This window comes from Phascolarctos cinereus, unplaced genomic scaffold (assembly GCF_003287225.1).
Source record: "Phascolarctos cinereus isolate Bilbo 61053 unplaced genomic scaffold, phaCin_HiC Scaffold_5;HRSCAF=322, whole genome shotgun sequence".
NCBI lineage: Eukaryota > Metazoa > Chordata > Mammalia > Diprotodontia > Phascolarctidae > Phascolarctos > Phascolarctos cinereus.
This window is the reverse complement of record NW_027555958.1, coordinates 30681460-30703259: the sequence shown is the minus strand read 5'-3', so window position 1 is coordinate 30703259 and position 21800 is coordinate 30681460. Positions and strand designations below refer to the sequence as shown.

At 57.2% G+C, this 21800-nt stretch overlaps 1 protein-coding gene and 1 long non-coding RNA gene across 5 annotated transcripts; one reads left to right on the top strand and one right to left on the bottom strand.

Moving 5' to 3' along the window:
• Positions 1–1913: 1913 nt before the first annotated feature.
• LOC110222206 (uncharacterized) lies at positions 1914–5118 on the bottom strand. Its single transcript, XR_002328311.2, has 3 exons — positions 4886–5118; positions 2654–2811; positions 1914–2440 (listed from the first exon to the last, which is right to left on the bottom strand). It is a non-coding gene; the product is annotated as an uncharacterized LOC110222206 (long non-coding RNA).
• A 194-nt stretch (positions 5119–5312) lies between these two features.
• Positions 5313–21116, top strand: WDR81 (WD repeat domain 81). Of its 4 annotated transcripts, none has more exons than XM_078154764.1 (11): positions 5313–5415; positions 10283–13890; positions 14213–14320; positions 14666–14856; positions 15067–15257; positions 15960–16125; positions 16224–16389; positions 16998–17693; positions 18178–18323; positions 18624–18803; positions 19682–21116. In XM_078154764.1, the coding sequence occupies exons 2-11, from the start codon at positions 10308–10310 to the stop codon at positions 20000–20002; spliced, it is 5748 nt and encodes a 1915-aa protein (XP_078010890.1). In that variant the 5' UTR covers positions 5313–5415; positions 10283–10307; the 3' UTR covers positions 20003–21116. The 4 variants fall into 4 exon arrangements, with proteins under 4 accessions (XP_078010890.1, XP_020862760.1, XP_020862759.1 ...); XM_021007100.2 differs by lacking the exon at positions 5313–5415 and adding an exon at positions 7303–9807; XM_021007101.2 differs by lacking the exons at positions 5313–5415; positions 14213–14320 and adding an exon at positions 7301–9807.
• The last annotated feature ends 684 nt before the right edge of the window (positions 21117–21800 follow it).

Genomic DNA, 21800 nt, shown 5'->3' with positions numbered 1-21800 from the left:
AGGGCAAAAGTCGGAGAAATCTAATCTCCACAGATCGAAATCTTCCCGAATCATAGGAATAGTCCCTTCAGCTAAAGGAGAAAGAGCCTTCTTCCCTCAAACCATAAGTAATAGGAAGAGAGCAGGAGTGCTCAGGGTATGGTTAAGGTACTTTGGCCAGGCCGCTTTATTGGGGGCTGGGCAGTGACTCTGGGAGTCGGTTGCTGCTGGCACCAAGAAAGAAGGAATGCTCCTAACCCTTCTCCCAGCCTTCACCAAGGTTTGACCCTCTCCTTTTCACAAACACCTCTTGCCTCACTGTGCTTTCATGAATTCTTTTCTCCCTCAAGGCCTTTCCTGATGACCATTTTAACTTGATTTCACAAGGATAAACATGCTTTGGAAAAGAATCACACACAATGCTTTTCTCCAACCTCCACTCATGTAGGGACAAGCCCCCATGAGGAGGAATCATAAGGGGGTAGGATGAATCTGTATGGGAGCCAGAGTCCCAGCCCCTAGCCTTGGTCAGGGATGGCTGCTCCTGCTCCTTCCTTACCCAAGTTTGCAGGTTTGCAGCCCCCACGCCCCAGCCTGCCATGTGGCAGGCAACTTCCATATGTATGCCTAGGGCTAGTTTCAACATCCAGACCAGTTTCTAGGGCTGGACACATGTCAGGTTTCACCACCCCCACTCCAGGCAGGAGCCACCCATCTCCTGAGGTGCTATGCAAATCCATTCTTCCTCAGGTATCTCTGTGTTGAGATCGATGGGGAAAGGCTGGTTCTTTGGAACAGGGAAGGTTTTCTCTGATTGGGAGTTGAGAACTTACCAGAATAAGGCTAGTCAAGCCCTGCCCCACCTTTGAAATAAGTGCCCCTCCTCACTTTGGCCACTCCAAATCTAGTCCCATTCACCCAGACCCCTCAGAATCTCAAGCTTTCTGCCCAGTAAAGGGACTAGTGTCTTTAACTCTTCCATCCCCCAAGAGGCAAATAAGTCTCCCTGCCCATCGGTTAATTTTTAAATTTTTGTTCCATGCAGCTGGAGAAAACACCCCAGCTTCCCATTCCACTCCTGAAACCACTGATAAATATAGATTCCTTAGCTATACCATCACAACTTGAAATCTGGGCCACAAAAAGAGTTGGGCAGAGGCTAGAATCAGGCCAGGCCATAGATACCAGGGCTAGAGATTCGTTCTGGGACCAACAGGCCTCCCCTGTCTTCTGCTCAGGGTGGTTCTTCATCTTAGCCATTCTGGTCTTGGGCGGTTCCTAGGACCCCAGCAAGGAGTGCTCTAGACATTTTAAGAGTCATGCTTTTCCTCATTCTGGGAACCCCCCACTCAACCTTGGTAGCAAGGAGTAGCAGTCTAGACATACCAGCTACTTCAGACTCCTGCTGGGGAGTGCGGCCTCTTTCCTGGTTTGGAGGCTAGGTGAAGAAAGCAGAGAACAGAATTCTCCCACACTACCCTCCTCCCAACAACCCTTCCTGGGTGGATAGCAGCAGCCCTGAGCACCTGAACAGTCTGCCCTTCCCCTCCAGCCCCCACTGGCCTCCCTACAGGTTCTAGGTATAGACTATGTAAGACAAGAGAATGGGGTTCAAAATGCACATATACAAACACAATCCTCCTCTAAATTTATACAGAATGCTTTCAACATTTATTTTCCCATTTTCACACTAGCCTTAGTTTTCATTGATTACTTGGCCCCCACCTTCCCACCCCCTTCATAAAGTCAAACAGGGTACCTAGTCCTACAGTGATTATTAGGACTAGAAGCCCAGAGTGACCCTGAATGGGCATAAGAGTCTGATAGGAAGATGTTCATCAAGGGTGGATCTGTCTTTCTCTTTATAAATGAACCTGCTCTGCATTTACACCAGGAGGTCAGCAGGATAAGGAAAACTGCCAGAAACACAAAGGTCAACCAACAAGCGTTTATTAAGCACCTCCAGCGCTAGCGGTATAAAGACGAACAAGAAGCAGTCCCTGCCCTCCGTGAGCTTACATTCTAGAGGACAAGGAGGAGGAGGAAAAACCGGTACAAAAACAAATACAAAGCAATCATGTAATTCCAACAGCAGCAAGTGCTAATAACTGAGGGGGACCGAATGATCATCCATTTAGAACTGGATGGGAAACCTCAGATAGCTGAATGTGAGTCCTTCTTTTCCCAGGCGACGGGTGAAGCTAACTTGCCTAGGATGAAGCAGTGGGTGTGCTGGGTGGGGTATGAACTCAGGTATTTCTGACTTCGAGCCGAATGCTAGAGTCTAGCCATTGACCCTGAGCAAGGCAGGCAGGAGGGGGCACCTGAGTTGGTCACTGAAAGAGGCTAGGGATTGATTTGAGGAGGGAGAATTCCAGACTTCGGGGGCCACCTGTACAAAGGCAGCAGATGGAATGTTATGTACCGGGAACAGGTAGCAGGCCAGTTTTCCTGGAACAGACTGTTCAGGAAGGGAGTCAATACCAAATAAGGTGGAGGTGGAAGGGTCCCACACCCTTAGGGCCTTTCAGTACTTCAAAGGTGGCAGTGCCTTTCATAACCCTAGGCCCTCAGGCCTCCTCCCACTCCCCAGTTTCTTGGGCCCTGCAAGAAGATGCTCCCCCTTCCCAGCTCAAGGTTCTGGGCCCCTCCCCCTACCCCCCAGGCCTTTCACCTTCTAGATGGCAGGGCAGCGGCTCTTCCTCAGTCCTCGAAGACAGGAGCAGAGCTCAGCAGTTCTTCAACTGGCAGCTTTAGCTGGGACAAGACATAAAGCTCGCCACTGAAGAACTGCTGTGGCTCGGCCAGGAGTGTGTGTGGGGGCACAGGATCCTGGGGGGGGGGGAAGTGGAGGGAGGAGGGGGGGAGAAGAGGGAAGAAGCTGGTCAGAGCCATCCTGGGGCACTAATTGCCAGGCAGGGCCATGGTCCAGTTGCCACCATCACACCTTTTCGAGGCCTTTCCCCACCACATCACGTCCCTAGCCCATAGTAAAGTAAATGGCACTACAGGGAAAAAAATCAACAGGCAGCATTTCCCTCAGCAGCACCCCCAGTAACCTGGCCCAAGGCCCACCCATGGTGACTCCCAAGAAGAGGGATACATGCAGGCCCCAACCTCTTCTGCATTCTCTGCTGGTGGTGGGAGAGGGCAATGAAACTGGGTGCCCTGGGGGAGAGCCTGGCAGCTGCCAAGGGCACTAGGTGAGACAGGCTCTTTGGACTCAGCGGTCAGCCCAGGGGCCTCTTTCTGGAAGTCCAGCTGGGTCTGGAAGGAGGTTGGTAGGGGCCTAGAGTAAGGGGAAGGTGTGGGAGGGGGGCAGGGTTCCCGGACCTGGGAAGATAGCAGAGTAGCAACGTTCCGAAAGGGAGGCTGACTCAGGCTAGGGGCCTGAGCAGAGGGCAGCAGGGGGCGGGTGGCTGGGCAGGTTCCCCAGGCCTCTTGGATGCCAGGCATTCCGCTGGCGCATTCCGGGTACATCTGGTATGAATTCCAGGCTGTCTGCCGGCCCCTCCGTGTCTGAACTTTGTTCCAAGTCCCAGGCCCCGCCCCCAGGTTCCAACGCATGAATCAGCAGGAAAAGCTATGGCCCTGCAGCATGGCCCAGGGAGGGGGCTGGGGGTGTGGCTGGGTCTCGGGAGTTGGGGGCCCCCAGGCCCAGGCATGGCCCCTCCCAGGGTGTGGAGGTATCCCTCCAAACCTAAAGTACTCAGTAAAATTCTGCTTCCTCAGGGTAGAAAGGAGGGCAGGTAGCCAGAGGCTGTGGGTAAAATCCAGCACATACATTCTCCAGAGGAGACTTAAGAATGTGCCCTCTGTACCAAGCTCCCAATCGCCCCCTCCCCCCAAGCCTTTCAGCCCACAAGGCTCTGCTGCTGGCAGTCCTGAGCCAGGCAGGTGCCCTTGGCAGAAAGGCAGGACCGGGACCAGGGCACTAACCCTCTGACCAGTTACTCTATCACCCCCCTTGGCACCCTGACAGCTCTGAGGACAGGCCATGGTGGCAGCTGGAGTCAGGGACTGGGTCTTAAGGGTGGGGGAAGATATCAGGGAGGCCACCAGGAGAGGCCAATAGTAGGGGGAGTGGAGGGAGGAGAAAAGAGGAGAGAGGAGGCGGGGAAGGGAGCCCAGTGATGACTAACTCAGACCGCCCCACCCAGCCAGCCGGCTTCTCGGGCGGTCAGGGCCGGGCCTGGGTTGGGGGCCGCTCACTCGGGCGGGGCAGGGGGGGAGGTGCAGAGGTGACCTTCCCAAGGCCCAAGCCGGCCGGGACAGAGAAGGGGCTGAGGGGGAGGGGAGAAAGAGTTTCTAGGAGCCCCCCCCCATTCCCCCCAATGAAACCTTAGCCTGGGAGTTGCATAAGACCCCGCGCTGCCGCCGCCCCTAACTACCCCCCTCTTTACATAAGGTTCCCCCACTCCACCCCCGGAGGGGAGGGGCCGTCCAGTCTAGCGACCCCTCCCCGGACAGGGGACGGACTCGGGACTCCGGCCGAGCCTGCGCTAGGAGGGGAAGGAGACAGAAAGGAGCGACCCGCCTGCCCCATCCCGCCCGGTCCGGTCCGGTCCCGTCCGTGAACTTACCCCGGACCGGACGCCATGCCGGCTCCCCCGGTCCTAGACCCAGGACCCTGGTCTGCTCGGGCCCGCGGCAGGGCCGCCCCGGCTTCCTAGCTCCGTCCAATGGAACTGAATCCCTCCCCCCCCCACCCCACCCCACCCCACTCCCAGCGAAACTGCCCCCTGCTAACCTTCCCCGGACCGGACTTGGGTTGACGCCCCTCTCCCGGGGCGGGCACCCACCCACCTCGCCGCCCCCTCTTCGGCCGGAGTGCAGGGTGTGGCCGCCGAACCCCGTAGCCCGCCCGGATCCCGCTCCCGGCGCGGCCCCCACGGCTCACACCCACCTGGTCCCGGGCGGGGGCGCCGGAGCCCGAGAGCTGGGGGGGAGCTGTATTGGGAGAGAGCGAATCCCACGCGTCCGCTCCCCTCGGCCGGCGCCGCCGTCTCTCCCCAGTGCCCAGCATACACCGGCTCCAGCCTCCGATCAGCTGGCGGCGTCGTGACGCACGACACCCGGTTGCACCGCCCTCAGCCAATCACCACCCACCGATGGCGAACGTGGCCACGCCTCAGGGAGCTCCAACCCCGCCCTTGTCCCCGCCTACCAGGCCATTTCAGCTCTGATTGACACCGAGGTCATCCGCTTCCTTCCGAGCACAGCGGCTTTGAACCATGCCTCCCAACTCGCGAGATGGCCAATAGGTGGAAAGACCCACACCCAGCCCTCAGTTCAGGCTTCTTATTTTGATTAGCGCTCCGCTAAGCCAACCAGCTACTTGGAGACAAAGAGGAAGACAGTGATGGTGGGCGCAGTGCATGTCGGCTAGCGTAGTTCTCACGCTGGCACTACAGTTCCCAGCATCCCGGGCGCTCTGTGAGTTGGCATTTTTAAACTCAACCCGGATCCTAGCCCAGAAAAGTCCTTAAAGGGCCAGCGCCCCTCCCCCAAGGGGGAAAACCTGCTCCCCTTAGATGGGCCCCAAGAGTGGGCTAAGTGGCAGGGGCAGGAGGGGATTCCCACTCAGCCTCCGTGGAGGAGGAGTTGGGGCAGGAGCCCCCCGAGGGAAGGGTGGCCACAACTGAAAAGGAGAGGCCTCGACACGTGGAGGGGGAAGAACTTGTACCCCGAGGCACGGGGGGCAGGGCTTGGCAGTGCTTGACCTCTGGATAAGCACAGCCTACGGAGAGAAGCACTCACCTAAACGTGGTTACCAGCTATTCCTGGGGGAAGGAAGAGGGGAAAGGGAGGCGAAAGAGTAAACCCTGGACAGCCGGCTTATCAGTTTCATGGAAGAGAGGGGTGGGGTCAGGGGGCAGACAGTTATGAGCATGAGTGTTCCAAAGGATCCTCACTTTAAAGTCCCTGAATGGGGAAAGTCTGCCGGGAGGTGTGACGGTGGGCACGGAGAAAAGGGCTCAGTACAGCCCCAACCACCTTCAGCGGTTCTGGCTTCTGCCTTTCTCTATGGACCTTCTCCTTGGCTGAGGGATTCCAGGCCCAACAACAAATGAACCCCAAACCTCCCCTGGGACGGCTTCTGTGGAGATGCTTCAGCTCAGCCCTCAGCTGGGTGGGGGCGGCTTCCTGCCACAAACCTGGGAACTAGCTGAGCTGGAGGGGTGCCTGCTCCCCCTCCCTCCTTCCTCACCCCTCCCTTCAGAAAGAAAAAAAAATCCTTCCCTTGACTCAAGCTAGGAGCTGTTGCAAAGGTGAAGGCCAATAAGGAAGCAGCTTCTTCCCCAGGGACCAATCAGAGCCCAGAGTGGGAAGGATAGGCAAACTTAGCTGAACCCAATGACTTGGCAAAAGCGACTCTGAGTCGATGACTTTACAGGTTATTTAAAGGGACATACCTGGAGGGGGGGAAGGGTAGGAGCTGAATGTGCAGCCAGGGCTTAAAGGCTAATAATGATTTATAGCTGGAAAGGATCTAAGAGCCCATTAGGTTCAACCTTCTTTTACAGAGGAGACTGAGACACAGATGATAGGAACATAGATTTCGAGTTTGAAAGAGACCTTAGATGCCCTTGGTTTCAGCCCCCTCGTTTTCCAGATGAGGAAACTGAGTCTGAGAGGGGTGATGACTCGAACAGGGTCACCTGGCTTAAAGTCAGACTTTCCTTCCCCCTAGGTCCGCTTTCTTTCCTCTTCCAGCGGTGGTTTCTGCCCTCGGCATATTCTTCAGCTCAAATTGGGCTTGGGAGGGAGATAGAGGAAAGACTGTTTCCTTATCTGTCAAACGAGGGGGTTGGACTAGATCTTAGAGATCTTTCCAGCTCTAAGATTCAGTGACTCTCAGGCCGGGCAGAAGCAGCTTGTCCCTTTAAGGAAACTTCCTGCTTTTAGCCCTGGTAACAGCTGATTGCTGGAAAGTGTGTGGCCTCTGGACGAATCAGCTGTTTCCACATCCCTCCCCCAACCTTCAGTATCCCTGCCTCCCCCCTCCAGCACACGTGATGTCCCCTTGGGAAAGGGAGGTGGAGAAGAGCTGGACCGAGAATCACCCACCCCTTTTCCTCTCCTTCTGTGGCCTCCCGGACCTTGGGCTATGTTTCTCTCCAGAGGCGGGAAGGGGGAGGTCTATCTGTCTATCCCTGGGAGCCCCAGAGCTGGAGGATGGAATGAGAAGCATTTCCTGTCAATGCTGTCAGTAGAGAAACGCCCACCCCAGGGAGGGGAGGGAGAAGCTAAAGGGGCCAAGGAAGAGAACTGATTGGGGTGGGGGGGTGTTTGGTATGGAGCAAGAGGAACCTAGATTGACCAGTGCCAAAAGGGCACACGTTTGGGGGGGATAGTGTAGGCTAGGGAAGGAGCCCCAGGACTGTATTCTCTTCCTGGTGACGCTTTGCAGAGGATGGGTAACTTGGAGTCCTTTCTTCCTCTCTAGGCTGGTCTATATGGGGCCTTCCTTGAGATTATTTACCATTTTAATTTATGGCCTTCTCCTCAAGAGCTTCCAGTCCCCGGAAAAGTGCCCTCCACTTTGGTTTTTCCCCTGTAAATGTCCCTAACTTAGCCTAGTACTCTATCAAAGATATGGGTTAATGTCAGTCCTCCCAATGGCCATAGGTATAGTTAGTAGTAGATTCCAAGGTCCCCTCCCCACCCCACCTTCATCTCCAGGAGCTTTGGCTGAAAGGCTCAACAATGGAGCCCAGGTAAATACCCTGTCCTTGGAAGACTGGCTCCACCCAGCCCTTGGCAGGGAGTCAGGGTCATTCTAGGACAAGTCTAGTGTGAATTCCTGGGACCTCAGACTGACTTGGATGTCCCAGGGCAGGAAGGTCGGGGTGATGAAGGACAGGGCTGGAGCATGGCTTGGAGAGAACAAGGGTGTTTTACCAAAGGCCTCCCTTCCAATCTCTCATCATGGAACCCCAAATCCTGGTAAGAGTAACATTGAGCCCAGCCACGGCAGTACTTCTTTCCTGTTCTTCCACGAGCCGGGCAGGCACCTCTCCTAGTTGATCTCCCTCCGACCCTCTTCTCCAGCCAATAAGAACTAATCCCACCCATAATGGGGCTATTGCTAGGGCAGCTGCTCTACTCTCTGACTGGCCAATACATGATCTACATGGAGTCTGGGGGGCGGGAGTGTGACAGCTATTCCCTAACTTTCCCAATCTGGGGTGTTTTGTTTCTTTTCGTTTGGGGGTGGGCTGGGGGAGAATGTCCGGAAGACAGTCTCTTAAGGGGATGGAACAAGAAGACTTTTCAGGTGTGAGACTCTGAGATTTCGGGTCAGTGGGAATTTATGTCCCGGAAGCAGCAAGCTTCTCCGAGATAATACCATATACTTCAAGAATAAGGAATGGGGCTTGGATTGGGGTGAGGGTGGGGGGTAGAGGTGGGTACAATCTGGGCCACCCCCTGCAGTATAAGATAACACCACTAGAGGGCAGTATACCCAAAGATTTGGATAGGGTGGGAGGCCAGGTGCCCAGCCCAGGCCACATGAGTTTGTGCAAAGTTTCCTAAATTGTGAACATAATCGGTGCAGGACAGGCTCTCAGTTACAATCCCTGCAAAGGGGACGCTGTTTGTTGAAGTGAATAGCATGACTTCCTGCCCCTAACTGACTGTCACTTTGGCAAGGGGCTGGCCTTTCTTCCAAGAATTGGAGGAGGTTGAAGTCAGATGTTGCGCTGGCCACGTTGAAGCCCTCCTTGTGGGCACCTCCTTTGGAGACATTCCTTCATCGAATGCAAAAGTGTGTCTTCAGCATATGCCCTTTACCAAATGACCGAGAGTGCCTTCTGTGATTCTGAACTTTGAACCCAGAGCCGTTTTAGCTGACCATGCAATGTCCTGGCGTTTCCTGGCAATGTCATTTCTCCGCTGACCGGTGCAGCTCTAACACTTCCCGCCCCGTCTCTGTTGAAGCATGCTCATTTCACATGTGGAGAAACCGAGGCAGGTCAATGCCCAGTGATTGCCTTTCTTCCTCTGGATCCCGCAGTTAGAGAGGGGTCAGAGGTTCTGACCCCCCCCAGAAGGGAGGGGAGGCAAATGGCTGGGGCTACGTGCTTCTTGCTTCCTTCTCAAGGACCCCCCACCCACACCCCAAGCTGAGGCAGCCCCAGAGCAGTGAAGGCCTTCTCCTCCGACCGGATCGGGAGGGGAAGGGTCTGCAGGCAGGGGCATTGGAAGCTGGGTCACCTTCAGTTCTCGACTTCGAGGCGGAGAAGCCTGACTCTGGTGGGGGGTTCCTTCCCACTGTGCTTCCTACACATGCCCATCCGACCCACAATCTGCAGCAGCTGCGGGGCGAAGGGAATGGACCCGGGGGGCCTGGGTACTAGACCCGACGTGGCTGGATTCGTAAGGGGCTTAGTGACCCTAAGGGGGTGGTGACCGGCCCTGGAAGTCAGGGAGGGGACGACAGGCCAAGACTCTCCGGCCGGCAGCCTGAGGGAGGAAGCCGAGCGGAGGCAGGGTTTGGGGTCGTCGTCTGAGGGGCTCGCTTTCCATCAGGAAGAGAACTCGGGATGGACTGGACAGACCAGGCGCGCGGGCGGGGTGAGGGAGGCCCCGCCCCTTAGAGCGAGGGCGCGAGGACGGACGCCCTGCCCCCTCCCTTCTTGCGGAGCCTAGCCCCACCCCCGGCCCAACTTTGCCCCGCCCTGCCCGGAGCCGGGCCACGTGCGCTTGTTTCCTAGGCCGGGGCGCTCACGTGACCCGAGTCAGCTGACCCGTCATGGCTGGTACCCGCGCTTAATGGGTTCTGCCGCCCCAAGCGTCCAGCTGAGTGGTCCCTGAGCCACGGTGAGAGTGGGCGCGACTTCCTCCTGCCCTGAGTAGGGCTAGCCTTGGGAAAGGGAGGAGGAGAAGGAGGGGGAGGAAGAGAGGGGCAAGGAACTGAAAGGGGAAGAAAGAGGGGCAGGAAGAAGGGAGGAGGGTGGGGCAGGGGAGGGAGGAGAGAGGAGGAGGAGTGGAGCAGGAAGAAGGGAGGGGGAAAGAGTTTAGGAGAAAAGTGGGGAAGGGGTGGACGGAGAGGGGTCAGGAGGAAGAAGGGAGGGGAGAGAGGTAAAGAAGAGAGGAAAGATGGAGAGGAAGGGGGAGAGATAAGGGGAAGGGGAGAAGGGAGGGAGAGAAGCATGAAGGGAAGGGGAAAGGAGGGGGTGGCAGTTCAAAAGAAAGAAGGAGGAAGGAATGGGGGGGAGCTGCTGCAAGAAGTGATAAAGAGGAAGTTCGAGTTTTTCTGTCCAAGCTGAGGCTTTCTCTCTGTTCACTTCTCTAGGATCGTGTTGTCTTCTTCTTCTGACATGGAGGGGCTGCTTCAGAGTGTGGAGAGGGACCTGAGCATTGACTCCCGACAGCTGGCATTGGCTTCTGCAGGTACCTATGTGGTAGCCCTGGTGCCCGTGCGGTGGCTGGCAAGTCTCCGGGAAAGGAAGCTGCCTCCTGGGCCCTGTCCCCGAACTGAGGGGTTGAGTGAAGCTGAAACAAGAACCCTCCTTCAGCGCTCAGTACAGAGACTGCCTGCTGGCTGGGCGCGTGTGGAAATACATGGGCTGCGGAAGCGGAAGCTGACCTATCCCCTGGCTCTGGGCTCCAGCCTACTGTCCGAAGAGCACTCTGGGGTCCCTGAGACCTTGACCAGATTTATGCGGGATACTGCTGCCCAGAACTATCGCAACCTGTGGCATGGTGCCTACCGTGCCCATGGGCGGCCATACGACCATGGCACTGCTCCACCCGACGGTTCTGCCCTCAGTGCTGTGAAGCAGGCCTTGCAGAAAGTTTATGGCTGCCCATTCCTTCCAGTGGGCAAGGGCGCCCAGTGCCCATCTCCTGCGAGGGAGGGCCCTTCAGCTCCTAGGGCTGCGACAGTCTGCCCCAGTCTCTTACGGGCTGAAGCGCTGTTAGAATCCCCAGACTTGTTGTATGTTGTATACCCGCATGTGCAGTACTGTCTTCATGATGTGGTCACTTTCAGTCCAGCCAAGCTCAGTAACAGCCATGCCAAAGTGCTCTTCATCCTTTTCCGTGTGCTACAGGCTATGGATGCCTGTCATCGACAAGGCCTGGCTTGTGGGGCCCTCTCCCTGTGCCATGTTGCCGTGGATGAGAAGCTGTGCAGCCAGCTCCGGCCGGACTTGAGTGCTTATGAAGCCCCTGAGGAAGAGGAGGAAAAGAAGCCTGTGAAGAACATAATGGAGGCTAAGCCTCTAAGTGTCCCTGAGCCCAGGAAGGGAGAAGGGCCCAGGGACCCTATTGGCCAGGAAGGGCTGAGGAGGCTGGTATTAGACTGGGTCCATGGCCGAGTCAGTAACTTCCACTATCTCATGCAGCTGAATTGGCTGGCGGGGCGCCGATGGGGAGACCCCAACTACCACCCTGTGCTGCCCTGGGTGGTCGACTTTACCACCCAGAATGGACGCTTCCGGGATCTGCGAAAGTCCAAATTCCGGCTCAACAAAGGGGACAAACAGCTGGATTTCACGTATGAGATGACCCGGCAGGCGTTCGTGGCTAGTGGTGGTGGTAGTGGTGGAGAACCACCCCATGTGCCACACCACATCTCAGATGTGCTGTCTGACATCACCTATTACGTGTACACAGCACGGCGTACTCCCCGGGCCGTGCTCTGTGGCCACGTGAGGGCCCAGTGGGAACCCCACGAGTACCCGGCCAGCATGGAACGCATGCAGAGCTGGACACCTGATGAATGCATCCCTGAATTCTATACTGATCCCACCATCTTCCGCTCCATCCACCCGGATATGCCAGATCTGGATGTGCCAGCCTGGTGTAGCTCAGGCGAGGAGTTTGTGGAGGCCCATCGGGCGTTGCTGGAAAGCCGAGAAGTGTCCCAGGACCTTCATCACTGGATTGACCTCACCTTTGGCTACAAGTTGCAAGGCAAGGAGGCAGTGAAGGAGAAGAATGTGTGCTTGCACCTTGTGGATAGCCACACCCATCTGACCAGTTATGGTGTGGTACAGCTCTTTGACCAGCCCCATCCCCAGCGCCTGGTAGGACCCCCAGCCCTGGCCCCTGAGCCACCGGTCATCCCCAGGCCTCTCATCCAGATAGTCCGAGAGACTGCTGGTCGAGAAGACATCCCAGGGCAGCTGGCTGATGGGACTGATGGTTTGGTCTTGGAGGCTACACCCTGCGAGGCTGCCTGGGATGGGGACAGACCTCTTGGGGGTGATGATGACTTGGAACAGGGGACAGAGGCCTTGGATTCCATCTCTCTAGCTGGCAAAACTGCTGATCAGCCTTGCCCTTCTTCCTTGCAGGCCTCTGGCCACCCTTTCTCATCAGCCTCAACGGCACGACTGGGCCGAAGAAACAAGGCTGGTGGAGTAGACGTTGGGGAAGGGGACGACGGGAGAATCATCCTTCCTGAGGGCTTTGATCCCCTGCAAGCCCTGGAGGAGCTGGAGAAGTTTGGCAACTTTCTGGCCAGAGGCCTTCGTGGCAGAATGGAGGCACCAGATGGTCCCCTGGCCACACTGGCCCTGAAGCTTGCTGATTTCTTCCAGAGGGACATGCAGGCCCTGGGGGTCCTCGTGGCTGAGATTGTGTTTGCAGCTAGGGTACGGATGCTGCGGCCTGAGGCGCCCTTAAGGGAACGCTTCCTGACTGTCCGTGGGCTCTGTTCCCGCTACCCCAAGGAGATCCCCATCCCCTTGCAGCCTGTTTTGGAGACCCTGCTGCAGCTGAGTGAGCCTTTGGAGCCCCCGATGACTGGGAGGCTCTTTGCGTATAAGCCCATCTCCTGGGGCCTGCCCCCACCCAGTCCCGCTCAGCTCCTTAGCCCGTATAGCTCAGTCGTAACCTTTCCTTCCTACTTCCCGTCACTTTACAAGTTTATTCTCCTGTACCAGACAAGGAGAGTAGAGGACGAGGCCCAGGGGCGCGAGCTGGTGTTTCGGCTGTGGCAGCAGGCGGAGGGGACCCTGCGGGAGATCACTCCTGAAGGCCTGGAAATCCTCCTTCCCTTTGTGCTGTCCTTGATGTCAGAGGCCCACACAGCTGTGTACGCGGCCTGGTACCTGTTTGAGCCCATTGCCAGGGCCCTGGGCCCCAAGAATGCCAACAAATACTTGCTGAAGCCCCTGGTCAGGGCCTACGAGAACCCCTGCCAGCTGCATGGCCGTTTCTATCTGTACACTGACTGCTTTGTGGCCCAGCTGATGGTCCGCCTCGGGCTACAGGCCTTCCTTTCCCACTTGCTGCCACACGTACTTCAGGTCCTAGCTGGGGTGGAGACGTCTCAGGAGGAGACCAAGTGCTTGGGGGGGACCACAGAAGATGAGGAGATTGGGGAAGGGGACGAGAGTCCGGGCCCCTGTACTTTTGGTGAGGCCATCCAAATGGAAGGGGACTCGGGCTCATCGGGACTGGGACTCCTAGACTACACGTCAGGCGTCAGCTTCCACGACCAGGCCGACTTGGCTGAAAGCGAGGACTTCCAGGCGGGGCTGTACGTGGCAGGGTCTCCCCAGCCTCCGGAGCCTGAGGCTCTCAGCCTGGGCCAGCTTAGCGAAAAGAGCAGCCCCAGCGAGGCGTCCCTGGGGGAAGATCGGCCTGGGGATGAGTCAGAGCTCCCACAGGCCAAGAGCAATCAGGACCTGAAGCAGAGTGAGGGGTCAGAAGAGGAGGAGGAGGAGGAGGCAGAGGAAACAGCGGAGGACGAAGAGGAAGTCACTGGTCAAGGCGGGGGAGTCGGAGAGGGGGAGGAAGATGAACAGGACAGTAGCCCGGTAGTGCCTGAGCTCCCCCTCTCAGAGACGGATGTCACTGTGGACACTGGTTTACCAAACGATGACGGAAATGGGGAGGAGGAGGACATCGCTGATGAGTCTGAGGACAAAGAGCAGAAGATTCTCCTGGGTAAGTTCTCTGGCCTGTTTCTGGGAGGTAGAGTCGTGTCTGAATGCTCAGTGCTAGGGTAGGAGAGAAGCACTCAGAGCTTCCGGCCTCAGATGTGGGATCCCAAGAAAAGCTGAGAAGCTTTTCTGTCCCCAGGTGGTGCGGCCTTTGTGAGGGCAGAGCGGCTGAGGCCTGAGGGGACCGAGGTTGGGGCTTCCTGGGGAAGGAGGCCAGGGAGCTTTCTTGGCAGTGTGGTGCCTGGGCGGGGAAGGGCGTAGTGTAGCTCGCACCTTGTCCAGCAGGTTGTTATCTGACAGCCCCAGGCCCCGGCTCCCCCCTACAGATACTGCATGCAAGATGGTCCGCTGGCTTTCAGCCAAGCTCGGCCCCACTGTCACGTCCCGCTATGTGGCCCGGAATCTTCTTCGCTTGCTGACCTCCTGCTATGTTGGTAATGTCTATGGAGAACGAGGGGAGGCGGGGAGATGAAATCCCTTCACGCTGCAGCGGGCACCCCGTCTGCCTCTCCTCACTCCCCCAGCAAGGTCCTTGATCTCCTCCCCTTCCCGCTGACCCTCTAGTTGGGGGTTCTGGTCCCACCCAGGGCTCCTTCCCTCTCCTTTGTTGTGTCCACGGGACAGGTGGCAGGTGCAGGTGCCATACGGCTCCTGTGTTCTCCAGGGTTCTTCGAGGGCTATAATTCTATGATTTCTGCCTGAGTATTGGGGTAGCTCGCTGCTCAGTTTCTCCCCGCACTTCTGAGGGCCGTCATGGTCCATCCTCTCCCACTCCCTAGGTGCCGCACGGCAGCAGTTTATGGGGAGCAGCAGCGACGCGAGCCCCTTGAACTCGGGCAGCATCTACCAGAAGCGTGTGGTGCTGGGGGATGTGGTGTCAGCTCCCGTGCTGGGCTGTCTCATGCACGTGGCCTGCCTTTATGGGGAGCCTGTCCTCACCTACCAGTATCTGCCCTACGTCAGCTACCTGGTCAGTGCCCTGGTCCTGAGCTCTTCCGCACCTCCCCGAGGCCTCATTTAGTTGGGCGAGGCCTGGGGCCATGAGATGCCTCCGGGCAGGTGGGAGGGAAGAGGAACGAAGCCCTTTTTCAGGGCCCACGAGCAGGCAGGGGTCATTGGGGAGCACCTTTCCAAGTAGGGTTCAGGGTGACTTGGCCTCTTTTCTCTTCCTTGGTCCAAGGTGGCTCCTGGAGCTGGGGGAGGTCCCAGCCGCCTGAATAGCCGGAAGGAGGCGGGGCTGCTGGCGGCTGTGACCCTGACACAGAAGATCATCGTGTACCTCTGTGATACCACACTCATGGACATCCTGCCCCGCATCAGCCACGAGGTCCTTCTGCCTGTGCTCAGCTCCCTGACCTCCCTCGTCACAGGGTAGGCCCCTCCCTTTAAGGGGAGGCCCCGGGGAGGGGGAGGAGCAGAGAAGGGTCCCTGAGGAGGGAGGAGCTGGCCACAGGTACATATGGTAATGCGGTGATGCCAGAGAAGAGCTTTGAGCTGGGACCTGGGGCCTCATTCTAGTCCTGGCTTTGCCGCCAACTAGCCATATAACCTTTGGGAGATCGTGCCCCCTCTGTGGGCCTCAGTGTCTTCATCTGTAAAGTGAAGGGATTGGATTAGAGCCTTTTTGTGTCTTGAACCCTTCTGGTGAAGCCTTGGGACCCCTCCTCAGAATGTTTTTGTTTTCTTTTTTTTTTAATTTTTAGGCAATTGGGGTTAAGTGACTTACCCAGGGTCACACAGCTAGTAAGTGTCAAGTGTCTGGTCTGAGGCCGGATTTGAACTCAGGTCCTCCTGACGTGCTCTATCCACTGCACCGCCTACCTGCCCCAGAACATTTTTAAATGCATAAAATAAAGTGCACAGACTTAGAAAGGAAACCAAAGTTTAGTGAAAATAGAGTTGTCATTTTTTTCCCATCCAAGTCCATGGACCTCTGTATCCCCTCCAAGGGGAGCTGGAGAGCCCTTGGACTGGATTACAATTCCGCCTCACCGTCTTTAATGCTGCCCTAGGCCCCCGGGAGGGGCAGGCCTGGGAAGCAGACAAGAGATGGGCTAATCATGTTGCCTTCAGGTTCCCCGGGGGTGCCCAGGCCCGGACCGTCCTGTGTGTGAAGACCATCAGCCTGATCGCCCTGATCTGCCTACGCATCGGGCAGGAGATGGTCCAGCAGCACCTCAGCGAGACGGTGGCCAACTTCTTCCAGGTGTTCTCCCTGGTGCATGAGCTTCAGTGCCAGGTGGGTTTGGATGTGTGGCGGGGTGGCATAGGGGGCATGGGGCTGACCTCATGGAGCCAGTAAAGAGGCGTGAGCCTGGGCTTGTCTTCTTCACATAGGCACTGAGGCCAGAGACTCCAAGCCCAAGTGAGGGCCGTGTGCTGGAGGTGCTCTTCTCAGACGGGCAGCGGCGGGCTGTCGACCTGGCCTTGCTGGATGAGCTGCAGAAGGTGTTTGCTCTCGAGATGGCCTACATGACCTACGTGCCCTTCTCCTGCCTGCTGGGTATGAGCCAGCTGGATTGGCTTCCTGGGTCCTGGGCCTCCTCACCCCATTCCTTTGCTTCTCATCTGCTGAGCTTCATTTTCCTTTCTGTTCCTCCTTGCTTCTGGCCCTGTCTTCCCATAACCTTCTGCTTCCTTGGAAGTCATGCCTAAGATGCTTCCCCCAGGCCTGTGGCCTCTAGGCTCCCCTTTCTCATCTTAGGCCACGCAGCCTTAAGGCATCAGATGATCTAGAGGGTCTTACCCTGCAGAGGGAAAAGAGCAGTGGACTGTGATGTTCCCTGACAAATGATGTGACCTTGGGCAAGTCACTTGCACTCTTGGGGGTTGGGTCTCCCTTTCAGTCTAGTGAGGGGCTGGACTTGGTCATCTTTGCCCCAGAATTCCTGGATTCCCATCCCTTGGGGCAGGCCCATTAGCAGGCTCACGGGGCTCTGCCTCCGTGTCTCCAGTCAGGGGTGCTGACTATTAATTCGAGTCCCTTCCGGGCACAGCCCAGAGTACTGTCAGGGTTGCCCGTGGATCCCTGCCTTGCATGGGCTTTGGGGCCTGAGATGGGCATAGCCTTCCTTCTTTGGAGCCTGAGCAGCTCTTCTCACCCATGTCTAGGTGATGTCATCCAAAAGATTGTCCCCAACCACGTGCTGGTGGGGCAGCTGGCAGGGCAGTATCTGGAGAGTGCCAGCCCAGTGGGCCAGGACCCCATGAACTTGACGCCCATGCCCAGTGCCTCCGCAGAGCAGGATCCTCAAGGCAGGGGGGTAAACCATGATGACAGCAACTCGGGCACTTTTGGGAGCGTCCTGGTTGGGAACCGGATCCAGATTCCTGTAGACCCACAGCCTGAGGGTCCGGGTCCCCTAGGCCCCAGCTCAGGGGCGACTGGCTGTGTCGGGGGCCTCTTGCAGACGGGCGGGGAGGAGGATTCTCTGAAGCGGGATCTGCCTCGATGTGCCCACGGACTGAGTGGAAACTGGTTGGCCTACTGGCAGTATGAGATTGGAGTCAGCCAGCACGATGCCCACTTCCACTTCCACCAAATCAGGCTGCAGAGCTTTCTGGGCCACTCAGGGGCTGTGAAGTGTGTGGCCCCCCTGGGCGGTGAGGACTTCTTCCTGAGCGGGAGCAAAGACAGGACAGTCCGGCTCTGGCCGCTCTACAACTGTGGTGATGGCACCAGTGAGACGGCGCCACGCCTCATCTACACCCACCATCGCAAGAGCATCTTCCACGTCAGCCAGTTGGAGGCATCCCAGCAGGTCGTGAGCTGTGATGGCACCGTCCACGTCTGGGACCCGTTCACAGGTGAGGCCCCCCCCCCCCCGCGCTGCTTTGGGGGGGGCGGCCAGCACTGGCCAGGGGAGAGGGGAAAACATTTTACCTGCGTGCTGCTCCTCCCCCACCCACTGCTAGCCTCTTGTGGTGGGTCTGCAGGTAAGAAGGAGGTGGGCTAGAGAGAGTTGGTTGTTGGGGGTGGGAAGGAAAAGGGAAGGGAGTTAGCCTGGAGGCTTGGTAGTAGGAAGGTGGGGCTAGGTTGTCGTGGGGGTTGGAGACGGATTGGGCTTGGGCCTGAGGAAGGGCAGGTGAGGCAGGATTAGGGGCAGGCTTGGGGCCAGGCCTGAGGGGGCAGGGGACCTATTTAGGGGGAGGACCCTGAGAGCTGCCCATGGGGAGCAACAGAAAGATGGCATGCAGACAGCTCCTGGGCCCTCGGCGCGGGTGACGTCAGAGGGAGGGTGCTCTGGCCATTCCCTCCTGGTCCCCTGAGCCGGTGCTTGCACCCTCCCAGGGAAGACAGTGCGGACGGTGGAGGCTTGGGACAGTCGGGTGCCCTGGACTGCTGTGGCTGTCATGCCTGCCCCACACACCAGCATCACCCTGGCCAGCGCGGATTCCACCCTGCGTTTTGTGGACTGTCGGAAGCCCGGACTGCAGGTGTGTGCTAGGGCACAGGAAACAAATAGGAAACAGTCCCTGTGTTCTGCGCCTAGTTGGGAGATGCGGAGACAGACAGAGGAACCACAGGAAACACTGTGTGCTTCTCACTGGACCTTATCAGGCGCTCTTCGTGAGGAAGACAAGGCCTTGTTAAGTGGACGAGAAGCCTCTGGTGGGACAGGGATGGAAGGGGAAAGGAGGCCCCCAAGGATTCTGTGGGAGCAGTAAATGATAGGACAGAGAGGGCCGTGGGAAGGTGGCTGGGCTGTCCCTCAGCCCTTGTCTCTGGTCCCATAGCATGAGTTCCGTCTTGGGAGTGGCTTGAATACTGGCCTCGTGCGATCGTTGGCCGTTAGCCCCAGTGGCCGAAGTGTTGTAGCGGGCTTCTCCTCGGGCTTCATGGTACTTCTGGACACCAGGACTGGACTTATCCTTCGAGGGTGGCCAGCTCACGAGGGCGACATCCTGCAGATCAAGGTGAGGTCTCCCTTCCTGCCTCCCACAACACGGGTCCAACCAAGACATCTTAGCCTGCAGCTCTGGCTGCTTGACTGGAAGGTGGCTTCCTTCTTACCAACTCCCCTCACCCAGCTCTCTGTCTTGGAGTTCAAGACCCTAAGAGCTGACTGGGGTTTGAGCCAATATCCTGCCTGCATTTTGTGTTGTGCTTCTGGCCCCAGCATCCCAGATGTCTTTGGGCCTTGATAATGGGCACCTCCGTGTGGCAGGGGCTTTGCTGGGGGGAGTGAGAGTGGAGGTGTCACTTCTGCTCCCCTGGGGCCCTGTTCTAATGAGTAATCCTTGTCCATATTTGCCTGGCCCCAAGGGGCAGGGGTCAGTTTCTCCGTCCTTGACCTAATTGAGGTTAAATAAAGCTCAGGGGAGGCCTGTTTACTGCCCCCGCATGGCTGACCAGAGTCCAGGCTCCCTTCTCCTCCCCCTGACTCTCACTTAGTGACAGTGGGGGGTGGGGGTGCTTCAGGCCCATGAGTAAGGACCCTAGCTTCTGTCTTCATGCCCAGCCCCAGAGTGCTGCTGAGGAAGATGAGAGGTGGAGGAGGAAGCTAGCTGCTCGGGTAGTCAGGAATCAGGAAGACCCTTTCTCTGCCTTCCTGATAGGGCTTGCTGAGCTGGGAAAAGGGGCAGTTATCCCATCCTCAGGCCTCTCTGGTAGTCCTAAGGACTGCCAGGAACAGTGATAATGATCCCATCTTAAGATACAGACCCGTCCCCGCATAATGGACTCTGAGGATAATGTTGTGGACATTATGAGTGGCCCAAGGCCCAGCTTGCAGGAGGAAGGGGAACACTGAATTCTGGCTAATTGCTGTCGTCTCCCTCTTCCTTTGGGGCAGGCTGTGGAAGGGAGCACCCTGATCAGCTCATCCTCGGACCACTCCCTGACCATCTGGAAAGAGCTGGAACAGAAGCCCACCCATCACTACAAGTCCCCCTCAGATCCCATTCACACCTTCGACCTCTATGGCAGCGAGGTGGTGACAGGCACTGTGGCCAATAAGATTGGCATCTGCTCCTTGACGGAGCCCCCCTCCCAGGTCACCACCAAACTCAGCTCGGAGAACTTCCGGGGGACACTCACTAGCCTGGCTGTGTTGCCCACCAAGCGTCACCTTTTACTGGGTTCAGACAATGGGGCCATCCGACTTCTGGCATAGGGGAGGGACAGAGCAGACCCAGACTGAGGAATGTGCTCAGGATTGGCAGACGTGGGCCTAGATTTCTCTCTCCCAGTTTGGTGACTTCGCCCATCTGTTTCAACACTTACCCAGCAGGTATGGTGTTTGGGCTTCCAGGGCACATCCCAGTCAGGCTCAGGGCCCCAGAGCTCCGTACCACCTGTGCAACACCAAAGAGAGGAGGCCCAGGACCTCCTGAAGCTTTGCCCTGGGCCTCTTGGTGTAGGGGTGGTCACATCTTGGACTTAAGCCCTCTGGGCCAGTTTTCTACTGGGAATAGAGGAGACGTGGGAGCCCTGGAGAGGCCTTGACCTGTGCCTTGGGTGTCGGCTGGCTGAGGGTGTCACCTCCCTGGCCCCCTCTCCCACCACGAAGCTAAGGTTGGAGGACACAGAGGCCACTCTTTAGCTGGATCTGCCTTGCCCTGATGAGGTTGGTGCCTCTCTGGTCCTGAAGGAGAAAGGTGGTGATGGCCTTAGCAGGTCACGACTGTCAAGTCCTCACCTCCTTCCCTCACCATGAGAAGATCCTGCCACTCTGTGTACCCCAGGACAAAAGGCAGAGCGGGGCCTGAGGGGTGAGGATGGCAGTGTCTTCAGACAGATGGGGGCTTGGGGGGGTTTGTGATGGGCTTCAGCCCGTAGGTGTAGTCCTGTCTGGGGCAGGCTCAGGATGACAATTGTTTTGTCCCAGAGACTCCTTTCTGTCCTTGTCCTATCTGGTTTAGGACCAATATGGGGGAAGAGAGAGGAAATGAGGTAACAGGAGAGTGGAGTCAAGCTTGGCTCACCAGATAGCCAGTGATCCTTCCATTCAACCCCCATCCCCAAAGAGGATAGAGGGGAAATCCCTCCCCTCCCGTCTCACCCTAGCATTTTGTGCCTTGAGCTGGGGTGGCAGCTTCTGGACCCTTGCCCCAGAGGGCCCTCGGCTGTCAGACTGGGGAGAAGGTTCCCTTGGGTCCTAGGAGTATCTCATGGGACAGCACTCCCAGAACCCGGGGTGGGGGGGCAGGGATGCCTCTTGGTCCCAGCCTCCCATTATTTGCAATAGATGTAAATATGACAATAAACACTTTGGAAGAGCCATGAAATGGAGTAAGACTGTTGATGTGGGAGCTGGAGTAGAGTAGGAGGAACAGGTAGGAAACAGGCCCATCTGTATCAGATCAAAATAGGCAGCATTATGAGGAGACCACTTCCCTTAATGAGTTCCAGCCTCCATTAGAAAAGGATGGGTGCCCTTAAGGAACCGGTGTGTGTGGCCCACCCCCCTCAGTTTTAGCTGAAGGACTCCCAGAAAGTGAGTGGAGACCCCAACATCCCTAGCAATCAGGTGGTGGTGGCGTCAGGTGCTGTGGGAGCCATAGAATCCCAGAGCTCCACCCATAAAGGAAGGTGAGCCTTGCCCACCCGCTGGGTAGGATGGAGTCCCTTGGGTTCACCCAGCAAAGTCCCGGGTATATTCTCAGTGTGGAGCCTATAGTAAGCCCCTGAAGCATTACTGACAAGTTAGAAAACCCAGTGGCCAAGTTGAAAGAAATGAGGATGTGGATGTTACTGGATTTTCATAGGAGTGGAGTCTGTCCCCATTAGTGCTAGGAGAAGAGAGAGAAGTCCCTAACTTGTTAACTAATAGGCATTAAGTACAGTACGTGCCCAGCACCGTGGTAAGCTCTGGGGGTGCCCTCTACAAGCTAACATTCTAATGGAGGAGACAGGGCTTGAATAGGTACACACGAGAGCTGGAGCAAATGAAAGTTCCCTGAGGGAGAAAG

Bases quoted from the DNA above. Each gene is read 5' to 3' on its own strand.
- WDR81 (XM_078154764.1), top strand. From the start codon at position 10,308: ATGGAGGGGCTGCTTCAGAGTGTGGAGAGGGACCTGAGCATTGACTCC. The intron at 14,857-15,066 runs GTCAGTGCCCTG...CCTTGGTCCAAG, and splicing joins TGCCCTACGTCAGCTACCTG to GTGGCTCCTGGAGCTGGGGG. The intron at 16,390-16,997 runs GTATGAGCCAGC...ACCCATGTCTAG, and splicing joins GCCCTTCTCCTGCCTGCTGG to GTGATGTCATCCAAAAGATT.